Raw genomic sequence first — 16806 nt, forward strand, 5'->3', positions numbered from 1 at the left:
TATTATATTAATTGTGTATGTACGGTCAGTCCTAAGCCATAAGCCTGGTTGGATCCTCAACAACTCCGCCATCAGCTGTTATGGATGGCCTAGGCATCACTGAGGAGCCGTACAAGGGAAATGAGGAGTGAGGTAGTTTCCCGTTGCTTTCCTCACCGAGCCAGGAGTCACAATTACATATCAGTCTGCCAAGCCCACTGAAATGCATGCACCAGCTGACCTGATGAGCAACATTTTTACACCGTTCATAGCAGGGACTGGCTGCATAAGCAATGACATTACTAGCATCACTCATACCTAAGTCACTTTCATATTGTCAAAGCGAAGGATAAGACTGAACAGATAATTATGTTATATTTAATGAATGGGCTAAACATATTTTGAATTTAAAATGAAAATTATAAATATTTATCATACTTTCAGTGACATTTTACTCTATGTAACAAAGTGCCCCTCGCATGTAACAACCTGCCCCGCTGTGGGGCATGTTGTTACAGAATACCTAAGCTGATATTAATGTATCTTATTGACAAATGTGTGCATGTTCTAGAATTTTTCAACTGTTATTCTTATGATAAAAGTTTGTTCCTTCTATCAGCAAAATTGAAATTTCATTTACTATTCACCTTAAAATTTAAAAAATAATGAAAACAAAAAATCGTAACAACATGCCCCGGTACATAACTAAAGTTATACAGAATTAAATTTCCGATCATTTATGTCATACATTGCTACCGCACCGGCTTTGATAACACAGATATTCATGAATTTGTATTTTTGTTGGCAAGTCCATATGAACGCCGATCCACGAGAAAATGGGTAAACAGAATTTAATGAAAGTTGGTATACAGAGTCGAGGAATAAGAAACTACAGTCTAAACCGTAAACATTTTTATGCGCCCTGTATGAAATTGTAGTTTAGGGGAAGAAGCCTAACATTAAATTTTTAAATACCTATGTTATTGGTCCTATCGAAAAGTACTACATAACATAAGTTATAGAGAATACAATTTCCGACCATTTATGTTTTATTCAATTTTATCGTACCGACTATGATAAGAGTGGTATTTCAGAGTCGGAAGAAAACTAAATGTAAAGGCCTACAATATTGAAAGCGCGTAACATTGATCAACAATAACATTGCATTGACCATTGTTTGTTGTGGTGGGCATTGTGTCTTCTGTTGCCACACATCTACGATAGTTAGGATGAAAATTGCCTTACATCGCACCGACATAGATAGGTCTTATGGCGACGATGGGGTAGGAAAGGGCTAGGAGTGTGAAGGAAGCGGCCTTGACCTTAATTAAGATACAGCCCCAGCATTTGCCTGGTGTGAAAATGGGAAGCCACGGAATACCTTCTTCAGGGTTGCCGACAGTGGGGTTCGAATCCACCGGATGCAAGCTCACAACTGCGCTCCCCTAACCACACGGCTAACTCGCCCGGTCGTACCAAGTGTAACAGCCTGCCTGAATATTAGCGGGAAGTAGCTGGAGAGTTGGATAACTTTCTTCTTCAGCATGCTATTCCTCTGGTTCATAAATTTTCTGATACTACTGGTACGTAACACACTGGTTCATCACAGCATTCGAGCTGTTCAATCCGTACTCTGAAGCACTGATTGGAATGAGCAGTTTGCATATTTAAGAGAATTATGGCAGAGGAGTGATGACGGATGTCTGTGGCCTGGTAATTCCAGCTCTGGAACTTTGGACTGTTAGATCGGCACCGTAGTACTGTTAGTTAAAAGTGAGAAAATGTGCGGTTTTTCATTTGATCGAGTATTTTATACCATAACATTGTCCGGCTCCATGGCTAAATGGTTAGCGTGCTGGTCTTTGGTACAGAAGTCCCGGGTTCGATTCCCGGCCGGGTCGGTGATTTTAAACTTAAATGGTTAATTCCCTTGGCTCGGGGACTGGGTGTTCGCGCTGTCCCCAACATCCCTGCAACTCACACACCACACATAACACTATCCTCCACCACAATAACACGCAGTTACCTACACATGGCAAATGCCGCCCACCCTCTTCGGAGAATCTGCCTTACAAGGGCTGCACCCGGCTAGAAATAGCCACACGAAATTATTATTATTATTATTATTATTATTATTATTATTATTATTATTATTATTATTATTATTATTATAACATCGTTACTTTCCTACTGACGTTTTTGTAATGGCCTTTACCAAGCTCGATAGCTTCAGTCGCTTCAGTGCGGCCAGTATCCAGTATTCGGGAGATAGTAGGTTCGAACCCTACTGTCGGCAGCCCTGAAAATGGTTTTCCGTGGTTTCCCATTTTCACACCAGGCAAATGCTGGGGCTGTACCTTAATTAAGGCCACGGCCGCTTCCTTCCCACTCCTAGCCCTTTCCTGTCCCATCGTCGCCATAAGACGTATCTGTGTCGGTGCGACGTAAAGCAACTAGCAAAAGTAATGGCCTTTGTTTACTTCAGTTAGGAAAACCACAAGGTCAGTCTTTCTGAGAATCCCGTAGCGAAGCGCGGGTGCACCAGCTAGTAATAATAATAATAATAATAATAATAATAATAATAATAATAATAATAATAATAATAATAATAAGAATAAGAATAGTGCATGGCTTTTGTATAGGCTTGGTGGTGACCTAATGAGGATGAAATGAATGGCTAAGAAGTAATAAACACTCAGTCCCCAATCCAGGGGAATTAACAGCACGAGGGGATTGATTCTGATCATTCAACCGGGACCATCGGACCAAAGGCAAGCATTCTATCCATTTAGCCACAAAGCCGGACTTTAATTTGCTAAACCTTAGGCTACCATCTCCACTGATCAGGTGTTGAGTATTGACAGTAGTAGAGACCAAGGCAGTAGCTTTGATATCACGGCTGGCTAATCCGTTGACTATTGGCTGCAGCTCAAAGCCTTGAGGTTCAATAAACCAACTAAGTCTGGCGGTAGCGCACATCTTCATCCCAGTATATGCAACTGAAATTCAGTAAGGTTTTTCGTGCCTCCTGTAAACGATCCTTATAATACTCAGATTCATCTGAATGAATTTATTGTGTTAACAAACCGCGTATCGAGCTCTATAGCTGCAGTCGCTTAAGTGCGGCCAGTATCCAGTAATCGGGAGATAGTGAGTTCGAGCCCTACTGTCGGCAGCCCTGAAAATGGTTTTCCGTGGTTTCCCATTTTCACGCCAGGCAAATGCCGGGGCTGTACCTTAATTAAGGCCACGGCCACTTCCTAGGCCTTTCCTATCCCATCGTCGCCATAAGACCTATGTTGATGCGACGTAAAGTAAAAAAAAAAGTACCCGCGTGATATTCCCTCGTTCTATCTTCCGTCTTCGCTTGAGGTTATTCATGTTCTCCGCGTCACGTCAGCCACTGAGCCTAGCTATTGCTTCTTTCGTAGTGGGAATTGGTTTAGCAGGCAGCATTCCCTAGCGTAAGTCAAGAATAAGACTTTTCTCGTGTCTGCCACGAGTAGCCTGCGTGTTGGTGTTAGTGACTGGAGGTTTGTGAAGGTAAATCGCTATGGCAGTGAATCGCTGTGTCGTTGGCGTGACATCATGTCTTCTATGCAATCATCTATAAATACCAAACCAAACATGGCGTGCAAATAACATGTTTTAAGAACGAAAATACCACATTAAATTCTACCATATACATTACGGTCTGCCTCTGTGGTGTAGTGGTTAGTGTGATTAGCTACCACCCCCCCGGAGGCCCGGGTTCAAATTTGAAAAGTAGTATGAAAGCTGGAATGGGGTCCACTCAGCCTTGAGGGGCTCTGGTTAAGACGCAGCAGGTCGTTATGCTACTTAGGTTCCAAAATAGGTAAAAAATAAATAAGTAAATAAATGCAATGTTAATTTTAACCTTATACCAGTTGTATAATATTATTAGAAGTAATTTCACATACTGTATATGAGTTGACTGTATTTGTAAGTACAGGAGATATTATAAGTAGAATTTTGTAAACAATATAAATTTATTAAGGACGAGGTGTGTGTTCAATAGAAAAAATTGTTAGCGTAAATTGTATAATATTGTATTCTAGGAAAATGTTCATCTTCTCCTGTTAATTTAAAATTTAGTGCTTGACAATAATATATTTTAGTGAACCATTTGCCAACGAGATAGACACCTCAATTCCAAATAAAGAGATTTTGATTTGATTTTGGACTGAGTAGAGGTGGGTTCGATTCCCAAATTGGCCATCCTGGAAATGGTTTTCCGTGGTTTCCCACTTCTCCTCCAGGCGAATGCCGGAATGGTACCTAACTTATGGCTACGGCCGCTTCCTTCCCTCTTTCCTGTCTGTCCCTTCCAGTCGTCCCATCCCCCCATAACGCCCCTGTTAGGCATTCCGCCTGGCCGAGATACTGGTTCTCCTCCCCGGTACCCCTGTGGGTGGGGGCGCTAGAATAGAATCCACGGTATCCCCTGCCTGTCGTAAGACGCGACTAATAAGGGCCCCAGTAGCTCTGAACTTTGGAGCGTGGTTTGGCGACTGCGGAGTCCATAGATGAGTCCTGGCATTGCTTCCACTTACTTTGCCAGACTCCTTACTTTCATCAAACCTATTCAACCTCCCTTGGTCAACTTTTGTTTTGTTCCGATCCCGACCTAGGGAGTCTTTCATTTTCACGCCCTTCCCTGGTAAACTAGCGATTAGGCATCCCATTCATCACTAGTACATGCGGGAAACTTATTCGTAGACTATACGGGGATTAAGGACCACTAAATTGCTGAAACAGGATGAGGATTAATAGGAAACATAGCAGTCTACGGATTCATTGAATTTATCAGCCGTAAATATACATTTTATTTAGTGACAACACAAAGTATCAGAAAAAATTAAATGTTTCAGTCAATGTTCTTGTTGATCCAGTCTATATAATGAGACACTTCAGTAAACACTCCAGGATATCCCTTGACGGTGCAGGGCTTCACCGACCAGGACACGATGCCCACTTGATGACCATTAGCAAGAAGTGGGCCACCAGAGTCACCCTGTTGGACGAGAAAGAAGATGAAATGATTACACTGCACCCTGAAGACATGTTTCCAAATTGATAATACTTGAATTTTTTTCCTATTCTACTAGATTTCTCCATGCAACACTGGTATACAGTTCGGAGCACGACATTTATAATATAAGGGTTATTCAAGGCTGCAGTTTGTCCCCTCTCCTTTTCAATGTTTACATAGAACAGGCAGTAAAGGAAATAAAAGAGAAATTTGGAAAGGGAATCACAGTCCAAGGAGAGAAAATCAAAACCTTGAGATTTGCCGATGATAGTGTTATTTTATCTGAGACTGCAGAAGATCTCGAGAAGTTGCTGAATGGTATGGATGAAGTCTTGGGTAAGGAGTACAAGATGAAAATAAATAAGTCCAAAACAAAAGTAATGGAGTGCAGTCGAACGAAGGCAGGTGATATAGGAAATATTAGATTAGGAAATAAAGTCTTAAAGGAAGTAGATGAATATTGTTACTTGGGTAGTAAAATAACTAACGATGGCAGAAGTAAGGAGGACATAAAATGCAGACTAGCACAAGCAAGGAAGAGCTTTCTTAAGAAAAGAAATTTGCTCACTTCAAACATTGATATCGGCATTAGAAAGATGTTTTTGAAGACTTTCGTGTGGAGCGTGGCATTGTATGGAAGTGAAACATGGACGATATCTAGCTCATAAAGAAAGAGAATAGAAGCTTTTGAAATGTGGTGTTACAGAAGAATGCTGAAGGTGAGATGGATAGATCGAATCACGAATGAAGAGATACTGAATCGAATTGGTGAGAGGAGATCGATTTGGCTAAATTTGACGAGAAGAAGAGATAGAATGATAGGACACATCTTAAGACACCCAGGACTTGTTCAGTTGGTTTTTGAAGGTAGTGTAGGTGGTAAGAACGGTAGGGGTAGACCAAGGTATGAATATGACAAGCAGATTAGAGCAAATGTAGGATGCAATAGTTACGTAGAAATGAAAAGTTTAGCACAGAATAGGGTGGCATGGAGTGCTGCATCAAACCAGTCTATGGACTGATGACTCAAACAACAACAACACTTGAAATACGAACTGGTGTCTAGGCATTTGCATTGTGTGTGTGCTCAACATAAACTATACAGGGTGTAACAATGAGGTAGGCCAAACTTTCAGGACACATTCCTGACACGTAGAAGAAGAAAATATGTTATATATACATGGGTCCGGAAACGCTTTATTTCCCTGTTAGAATTAATTTCCTATAACTCTACATATTACATTAACCATGGTAAACACACATGAACAGAACGTACCAGGGTACCACATGAAACTTTGCCTTATATGAAATGTGTGTCCTAAATGTTTGTCCGTATTCTGTATAATAACGACAGCATACATATGAAAGTTCAAGAGAGTTTACGGATAATTCCCTCATCGTTCAGGTGCCTGTCCCAATGGTGAATTCATTTCTCTACACCCTCTCCAAGAAAAGATAGCTAGTTTATAGTTGAAACTCTTCACGAGTCACTAGCCGCTTGATAGGAGCTGAAACTTCTTATTCTTTAGGGTGTTCTTCAGCGGATCAAATCCTGGATCTAAAGTGGTTAGTTTGTAAGATCCCAAAGAAAGTGTCGCCAGTGCCCATTATTTCATTAGTAGAGTGTGGACGGGCGTTACCGTGGAGCATGAGCATATTTCGTGATATTTTCCCCGGCAAAGTACCTTCTTTGCACAAGAACTGAATTTTGACACATTGCATTCGTTTGAAGGTAACCATTAAACATGAATGTTGCACCAACTTCGTGGAGGCGTGTCTAAGACTGACGTTTTAAGCCGTTACAACAAGCAACATAGAGGACTACTGCGTCAGTTACTTGCAGTATCACCAGCTTTGTCTATGTTCAATTGAACAGCCCTTATATTTCAGAAAGTTCTCCTATTCTTCTCAATTTCTTCGTGGAACTCTGTACTTCTCAATAATTTATATAATCGAAAACATTCCATTTCAAATACTCCAGCATCGAGAAACTCGATGACATGCCACCGGGCGAGTTGGACGTGCGGTTAGGGGCGCACGGCTATGAGCTTGCAACCGGGAGATGATGGGTTCGAATCCCGCTGTCGGCAGCCCTGAATATGGTTTCCCGTTGTTTCCCCATTTTCACACCAGGCAAATGCTGGGGCTGTACCTTAATTAAGGCCACGGAAACTTCCTTCCAACTCTTAGGCCTTTCCTATCCCATCGTCGCCAAAAGACCTATCTGTGTCGGTGCGACGTAAAAGCCACTAGTGATGACATCCGAAGTGAACTTACCCGTTCTAATATTTCTTATTACTTCTGGAGTGAGGTACCCATTCCACCTTCATATTTCGTCTGTAACCCCACATTTCAACAGTTTCTGTTCTCTTTCTTCCTGCGCTACTTTCGTGACATTTATTAAAAAGCCACGCTCCACACGAATCTCATCAATCATATAACGAAAATATCTGTGCATAATTTTCTGCTTCTTAATGTTCAGTATGTTCGGGAGGACGGATGAAAATGTGTGTGATCTCGAGTGAGTGAGATTGTGCATGGGTATAAATGGGGCCGATGACCTCGATGTTAGTCCCCTTAAAGCAACAAGCAACAAGGTGGGTATAAATGAGCTGGCCTACCTGAAGTATATGTGGAGATTCGCCGGTGTGTGTTTTGTGTGTTGTGTTTGTTTGTTTGTTTGTTTAGTGAGTGGAATTACTTGAATATTTAAAAGTTCCTGTGAATATTATGTGAATAATACGTGTATATAAGTAGGGTAATTGTATATAAGAACACTCTGTAGCCTATAATGGTAATTATTTAATATTGTAATGTTAAGTGTGGATGGAAGCACCTTCGTGTATGTGGGGCTATGCCCTTTCTCCACTCACCATCCCTGAATTGTATCTACATTTTGTGGAAATAAATAAATAAAAATTAAATAATAAATAAATAAATAATAAATAAATAAGAGATTTCAAGTTAAGATCAACACCAGAAAACCGATTCGGATATCAGAGGAGGAAAGGAGGAGGAGATCAGTTAGAATGAAGAACTATCGGGAGAAGAAAAGAGCACATGCATCTAAGAAGTGACTGATCTGACGTACCGCAAAGGTGGGTGATTCGAAATGAAGAAGAAATGAATAAATAAATAAATAAAATAAATAATAAATAAATAATATTAATATAAGATTACCGATATCATCCATAAAGAAGAATTATCCTTTATGGGCATGTGACACGGATGCACCCAACAAGATTGACCAACCGCGTCATTACCATCTTTCAGCAGAAGAAAACCAGGGGGGCTTGATTCACTGATGTGGCTAGAGACCTTGAAGAAGCGAGAATCACACACAATGACGCACTTAAGAAGAAACTTCAAGCGTTCAAGGGTTTCCGAGAATAGTCAAAATTAAAAACAGGAAAGGCATAGACGTAGGAGAGGAAAGAACAACACCGAGAATCACGCGGAAGTATTGGCCAGACATCGTAGTCAGAAGTAGTCAGTTGAAATGGCGTGATCAAAATAATAATAATAATAATAATAATAATAATAATAATAATAATAATAATAATGTACTGAAAATCACAGAGAAATAAGAGCTATTTTCTTACGTTGCACTGTCCTTTTCCTCCTTCAGGAATTCCTGCGCAGATGTTACTTGAGTGAGGTTTTCCACCGTGTGCCTTGCCACAATCTTCGTCCGAATACACCACGATGTCCACCGTCTGAAGGTACTGCATCACGGAACCACCGGTCTGAAAGAATTCAACAGAACTCGTTATCACAGTACACATAACAAAATAATTAGCGAACTGAGGGTTTCAGTTCTCTGTGTAGAGGGAACCAACTCATCACATGTAGTAGAGTCAGTCTAACCTAGTCAGCGTTCGGTGACAGACGTATTGTGTGGAGGTGTCAGGAGAGCCGGCGTGGAATGTGAACGGTGGGCAGTAAATAATTCGAGAGGGAAGAGGAAGATGATTGGCGTGGATCAATATCGTGTGGCTATTGGAAGATGGCAGATGAAAGGGGAAAAGGAGATAGCTAGAAATAAAGGAAGTATAATGGAAACAAGAATGATGGACGATATGATATTGGCGGCAGTGGTGATTATGATATTACTAGTTATAGGAGGAGTAGAGGTAAACCCCGGCCCGACTTCTAGTGGCAACATGAACTGGGAAGACGTGGAGATCATTAGAAAAGTAGTGAAAGAAGTGGTGGAAGAAGTATGCCCGTTTGAGCAGATTAAGAATATGATGAAAGAGCAAATGAAAGAACTTGAGCATATAAGGAGGTGGATACAGGGAAAATCAGACGAGATAATGAGTAGAGTAGAAACCAACGAGAGAGAAATCATATCACTCAAGTCAAAAATATGGGAGATGGAAGGAGAGGTGGTGAAGTTGCGAGCGGAAATTGAAGACTGTAACCGAGAACGGAGGAAGAAATGCCTATTCATATATGGAGTACCGGAAGACAAAGCAGAAGATAAAGTACTGACAACATACAAAGTTGTGGAAGTCATCCAGAAAATGATGAGAATTAATTTTACCGAAGTCGAAATTGATGATGTAGAAAGGATAGGTAAAAAAACGGGGTGATAGACCGATCAAACTGAAGCTATTCTCCACCTTGATGGCGGAAGTAGTGATAAGAAGTGCAGATAACATACGGAGTACAAAAATTTGGATTAAAGAAGACATTGGTAGAGAAGGGGTAATGAACATAACACTCTGAAGAAACATTTGGCCAGGGCTAAATTACAGGGGTTAAGAGCTCATATTAAGGGTCAAAAATTAGTAGTGACCAATGGTATTTGGACTAGAACGTGGAATGCGAAGAAATTACGAGAAATGGAAGATGGCAGGAATGACGAAGTAGTAGTGGGAAAGAGAGTGGAGGAAAGACAAGCCAGAGACTGTAAAGTGGGGGATGAAGGACATGGAGGCAAAGAAAGAAACAAGGATAATAAGGTAAAGGAACCAAGCTCGCAGCATGAAGGAAGTAACTTGATAGATTTGTTAACCATAGCGAACAGGGAGGTAATGGCAGAGATGACGAATGTGATCAGGAAGGAAACCAGGGAGAACTGGGCATTAACGAAGGAGTCCAGGACGGAGGTCAGTGGGAGAGAAGATAGAAGGATACAGGGAAAGATTGTGGCAGTAGAAACACAGGACGTAACAAGAGTAAGCAAACGAAGTGAAAACACGACTGGGAAGCAAGAAGAAGAAGCAAGAGGTGCCCTAGTGAGAGGGAGAAGTCTGAGCCTCAGAGAGTTATGGGGCAAAAAGAACAGAGTAGACGAAGGCATTGTGACAAGAAGCAAAAAGTTAATGTGTAGTGAGAAGTAAATGGCTATATACACAATAATAGTGGAGTGTGTGCGTGTTATTCATAACTATGTTAAGAGTGAGTAAACGACGGGTGTGATAGAAGAGAAGTTTCCAGGTGGTCAAGTGTGTAGTGAATGAGGAAGAGGGTGTGATAAATTGGTCAGATGATAAGGAGAAAGATAATATCTGGTGACGGTTGGTTTATGAGCTGGGGTCCTAGTTATTCCAGTTATCAGTTAGTGAACATGGCTTCATTTAAGGTGGTGAGTTGCATGAGTTATAAAGTTAACACATATAGTGAATTAATAGAGGTTGAAGAGTGATCAACAAGAAAGAAATGTAAAGTGTAATAACTGCACATCGGCACTACAGTGGAGATAACACGTAGTCAGGTTAGCAATATAAGTAGAATATAAGAAAGGTCAGTGTCTAAGAGAGAATGTGCTGAGTGCGAACCCGGCCGGAAGTGGAACAGTCAGTGGTCTAGTGCAGACTCAGCCCGACACAGCACTGTACTCTGCTCAGTTATATGTTGCCAGTTTTAGTTTCACATTGCCAATAATGCCGTACAGTCTATAGATGGAATTACCCTGTTGCAATAGTTTTTTTTAGTCTTCGTTTTATCCCTTTTCTTAATAGCAATATTGAGTTTTTACAATTTATTATTATTATTTTCAGTACTACTAGCTTTCGTTTATCCCTCGTCTTAATAGCAATACTGAGATTTTTTGAGGTTTTGTTCATATCTGAAAAGATAACATTGACTCATGGACATTTGATTATTATTATTATTTCCAGCAACTTTGTTTTTCCACATTTGGTGTTAGCTATGTTTACTATACGAGCATTATTCTATGTGTATAGTATTTTAAGCTGTCTAGGTTGGGTACTATTATTTTTCTCCCTTAATGGATCAATAAGGCCTCATCGCTGTAGATCTGGAAGAAAAATAAAGGCTTTACTTACTTACTTACTTACTTACTTACTTACTTACTATGTAGTAGAGTCATTAAATTCGTGGACTGGCCGTCTATTGTCGTTGTGGTGCACTACAGCGAAGAGTTTATACCATGATGTGTTGCCGTGACAGTTCCTTGCTAGTCCCAGCAATCCCAGCAAGAGGTAGTTTCATGTCAGAGGCGGAAGTTGAGAATTTCGTAGTTTGAGCAACTGGCAAATTTGAAGTTCTGCCAAAAATTAGGCAAATCCGCTATCGAAATGTGTCAGATGATCAAGTCAAAATCGCCCAGATCATCACGAGGGGAAAAAGACGTGAAAAAACAGGTGAAAGGACTCTCTGATCCATGAACTGTTAGCGCCAGTTCACGAACAAATTGACTGCAGTACGTACGTAGGTGTACTCTGTGTTGCCTACACTGTAAGCGCCAGTCCAATAAGTTATTGACTGTAGTGTATGAACGTAGGCTGTGTTGCGTTAACTGTAGGCGCCAGCCCACGAAATTATTGACTGTAGTAGTGTAGTCAAAAACATGTGGTGAAACTTATATCACAGGTGATATGGAACCTTTAACACAACACCACCTTCAAGGTAAACCCTATAAACAGTGACACGCTTCCTTTAGCGCCCGTAACACTTTTCAAAAGAGTTCCGTATTTATTTTCTACCCACAGAGCGAGAGTCGTATTCGCCTTCACATCTTCGTCCAATGAGTGACTTTCGTGAGCAGGTAATACTGTAGTGTGAATACGGAATATGAGGAAGGCCAGGTGTGTTATAGGGTGACTGGTGTGTTGTGATAGGAAATCCAAATCTTGTCGTTTAAGAATAGAGACCGCGAATCTGCAAATTTATGAAATATTGTTTTATAACTTTATTGTTGCTATACGAATACTCCTGATAATTCTGTGAAGAACATGTGAAAAGTATTCAATAAAATTGCTTAAAATGAACCAGTACCACCATCTCGTTTCTCGTATGTTATATCTGTCTACGGATACCTCGTATGTGCAAAATGAAAATCTTAAAATAACACAAATTAATATTTAGCTAATCATTATGACTATTATACAAATTAATTCATAATTTGTGATTGGTACAGTTTTTCATTTAAAACCATAGGCCAGTTTTTAATCTCTCCTGTAAAATCAGATTCTGGTTACATACAGCTACAGGCCTCCATTCTTAAGTGAAATGAAGCCCTTTACATCTCACTGAATTATGAAGACGCCGAAGAATAGCAACATCTCCCCATACACCCCTGTGGATGGGGGCGATATAAATCATCCACGGTATCCCTTGCCTGTCGTAAAAGGCAACTGAATGGGGCCCTAGAGACACTCAACTCAGTGATCTCAGGGCTCTCAGTTGACTCCTGGAATTGCTTCCACTTGGTACACCCAAGTCTTCTCAACCCTAAGTTTGCAACAACTTTTTAATAGTATTCTTTTGTCGGAAATCACCCAGAATAAATCGTGCTGCCTTCCTTTGGATTTTTTCAGTTTTCGAATCAAGTTCTCCTGGTGAAGGCTCCATATACTGGAACCATATTCTAATAATTGTGACTTAAATACCCTCTCCTTTACATCCTTACTACACCCCCAAGTAGCCTCATAACCATATGAAGAGATCTGTAACCTTTCCTTAGATAAGCCCGAAAGCACACAACAAGATATAATGGATTCGATACGGAAACAGTGTAATTCCACAACATTCACAAGAGGAGAGTATTATTACTTTTTTCTTTATCTAAACTTAAACTCTGCGCCTCACTTCTTGCTACAGAAGGTCGTTCGGGATCTCTGGTGACGAGTCTGAAGACTACTGGCGGCACTGTTATAAACTTGAGCACGCCCAAACGGGGAGTGATAATTCACGTCGGTACTGAGAACGTGCGTGCAGAGTTTTGTGACATAAGCTGCAACGATGCGGATTGACCCTTACTGGGAGGGCTACATAACAGCCCTTTCAGATCCAAAAATGTGCAAGAAGCGTGATTTCTCCACATGAAAACACGGGATCTGTGCTGTATTGAATAAAAGAATCAAAGGCTGCCTGGTCTTAATTCCAAAAGGGTAAAAACAGACAAATCCACTACCAGTCACCAGCCGTATACCAGAAGTGGTGAAGAAAGTGAAGGCCCTTGTCTCAGGTGGTAACTCTGCCACCCCCTCCCCTCCAAAAGACTTTCGAAAATAAGTTGGGGATGTCTATTCCGGCAGTTAACACCATAATCAATAAGGACCTGCAATTAGACAAGCAGTATAAGCGCCATATTTCGGAACGTCGCACTAACGCAAGAAAGCTGTATGAGGGCTATTTGGCCGGGGTCAGATGGAAAAATGGGGTGACATTAGACGAAGCATATGTGTACCATGACCTTAGTGCCTGTAAAAAATCTCGCTCGATTTACTAGCGCCCTGGAGACAAAAAAATAAAACATTGTATAACGAATGCCAGGGAAGTTTTCCAAGAGGATTCGTGATCATCGCTGGATACTGCTACAATGGCAAGTTAATTATTCTGCGTGTCGCTAATAATGTAAAGATGAACTCTACATACTGTCAAAAAGAGGTTTTGATACCCATTTACAACACAGATATCCCAGCACTGTATGGGAGGGCAAAAATTAAGGTATGGGCATATTAAGATAAAGCATCCAGCCACACCTCTCGTTCGAGAAGTTTGTTCTTTGAGACAATGGAGATGGAAACTGGAATAAGTGCATTTCCTGTTACTGACATTCGAGCCAAGGCACCCGATGGGTCACCCATGGACTTCTAAACAAGGCTTTAGGAAATAGACGTCATGCACTATCAATAGCCTCTGGATAGCCTGTCAGGAGGAGTGGGAAAAATAGACATGCTAGCTCTGCGGAAACATCTGCTGCAATGGAATTTATGTTGTCGGGGTTTAGTTAGAAATGCTGGCTTTCCAATTGAGCATGATCGCTGCTGCAGACATGGCTTTTCATAAACTAATTACCCTCAAAAATCATCCCCAGAGATTCCGAACGATCTTCTGTAACATCCAGTTAACATCTACGTGACATATTTTACACCCAAACGTCATGCAGTATGAGCTTTGAGACACAACATCATCTTATTGCTGGTGTATACCTACATATTGTCCATCACGAAGCAGTGTTTTACTTTTACTATTCCTCATAAATAACTCCCATCGCACCACATTAGTCAGAGTGGTATCTTACGAGCCAATATCCATTACATGTTATCGTCCACGACATGCTGCCCAACAAACTCATCGGAATGTTAATGTCGATCAATATGAAAGAAAAATCGCTGTGTGAAATTGGTATGTGTAATATTCTAGGGGTTTACCTTTACAAGAAGAGTCTAGTACAAGATCTAGACAGCTCCAAATTATGAACATTCACGGGAGACAAAGACAAAGGCAACTAAAACAAAAACCAAACCCCATGGCGCAAGAGCTCCGAAGGGCCATTGCCTACCAAGCGACCGCTGCTCAGCCCAAAGGCCTGTAGATTATGAGGTGTCGTGTGGTCAGCACGATGAATCTTTTCGGCCGTTATTCTTGGCTTTCTTGACCGGGATCGCTATCTCACCGTCAGACAGCTCCTCAATTGTAATCGCATAAGCCGAGTGGACTTCGAACAAGCCTTCAGATCCAGATAAAAATCCACAGTTTTAGCCCTTCAGGCAAGCAAATCAATAGGTATTGAAAATATCTTAGGGAGAAGAGCTACGAATTTCGGGTAAATATATAATAAACTGTGAGAACATATTCTTTATTTATTCCTAAAAATTACAATCATTTTCTTAATCGTCTTTATCCGGTCGATTAGATTAGCAGTTAGCATTTTTCTACCATTACGTGCGCCAATCTAAGTCAATACATTGTATCACTTAAGCACCACTACGAGCGCTAATGTAAGTCAATACATTGCATCACTTAAGCACCACTACGAGCGCTAATGTAAGTCAATACATTGTATCACTTAAGCACCACTACGGGCGCTAATGTGAGTCAATACATTGTATCACTTAAGCACCACTACGAGCGCTAATGTAAGTCAATACATTGCATCACTTAAGCACCACTACGAGCGCTAATGTAAGTCAATACATTGTATCACTTAAGCACCACTACGGGCGCTAATGTGAGTCAATACATTGTATCACTTAAGCACCACTACGAGCGCTAATGTGAGTCAATACTTTGTATCACTTAAGCACCACTACGAGCGCTAATGTGAGTCAATACATTGTATCACTTAAGCACCACTACGAGCGCTAATGTGAGTCAATACATTGTATCACTTAAGCACCACTACGAGTGCTAATGTGAGTCAATACATTGTATCACTTAAGCACCACTACGGGCGCTAATGTGAGTCAATACATTGTATCACTTAAGCACCACTACGAGCGCTAATGTGAGTCAATACATTGTGTCACTTAAGCACCACTACGAGCGCTAATGTGAGTCAATACATTGTATCACTTAAGCACAACTACGAGTGCTAATGTGAGTCAATACATTGTATCACTTAAGCATCACTACGGGCGCTAATGTGAGTCAATACATTGTATCACTTAAGCACCACTACGAGCGCTAATGCGAGTCAATACATTGTATCACTTAAGCACCACTACGGGCGCTAATGTGAGTCAATACATTGTATCACTTAAGCACCACTACGGGCGCTAATGTGAGTCAATACATTGTATCACTTAAGCACCACTACGAGCGCTAATGTAAGTCAATACATTGCATCACTTAAGCACCACTACGAGCGCTAATGTGAGTCAATACATTGTATCACTTAAGCACCACTACGAGCGCTAATGTGAGTCAAAGCATTGTATCACTTAAGCACCACTACGAGCGCTAATGTGAGTCAATACATTGTATCACTTAAGCACCACTACGAGCGCTAATGTGAGTCAAAGCATTGTATCACTTAAGCACTACTACGAGCGCTAATGTGAGTCAATACATTGTATCACTTAAGCACCACTACGAGCGCTAATGTGAGTCAAAGCATTGTATCACTTAAGCACCACTACGAGCGCTAATGTGAGTCAAAGCATTGTATCATTTAAGCACCACTACGAGCGCTAATGTGAGTCAATACTGAACCCATGACCTTTGTGCCTTAAGAACATTATGCATAATGTAACAATTAAACTAAAAGTTGGATTCTTGATAGCATGGATTTGACACGTGACGAGGAGGTGATTACCTTCGGTCCCACGCTCTGCGGTACGTGACGTCAGCCACACGTGTCAACGGCGGAAGAATCTCAAGTCATTTTTGTGAACTATTTCAAAGCGCGTGTACATGGCGACCCAAGCCAAGTCAAAAAAATATAGTGCCTATCAAAGGGGGTCAATCATCTCACAAATCGAACCCGTAAAAGTTTTAAATGTCCATGAGCACTACCGCCAGAAATGTAGCAAGCATGTAGTCACTTTCAAAACTCTTGAAATTACAGTTTAGGT

At 40.9% G+C, this 16806-nt stretch overlaps 1 protein-coding gene across 1 annotated transcript in view; it reads right to left on the reverse strand.

The window, feature by feature from the left end:
• Positions 1 to 4787: 4787 nt before the first annotated feature.
• Positions 4788 to 16806, reverse strand: part of LOC136872762 (trypsin II-P29) — a 36315-nt gene continuing 24296 nt past the window's right edge. Inside the window, exons 6-7 of the mRNA XM_067146592.2 lie at positions 8635 to 8778; positions 4788 to 5014 (exon numbers count right to left, since the gene is read on the reverse strand). Coding sequence (XP_067002693.2) covers positions 4868 to 5014; positions 8635 to 8778 — 291 coding nt within the window. The 3' untranslated portion in view covers positions 4788 to 4867. The remainder of the gene's footprint in view (positions 5015 to 8634; positions 8779 to 16806) is intronic.

Source organism: Anabrus simplex, chromosome 4, assembly GCF_040414725.1.
Source record: "Anabrus simplex isolate iqAnaSimp1 chromosome 4, ASM4041472v1, whole genome shotgun sequence".
NCBI lineage: Eukaryota > Metazoa > Arthropoda > Insecta > Orthoptera > Tettigoniidae > Anabrus > Anabrus simplex.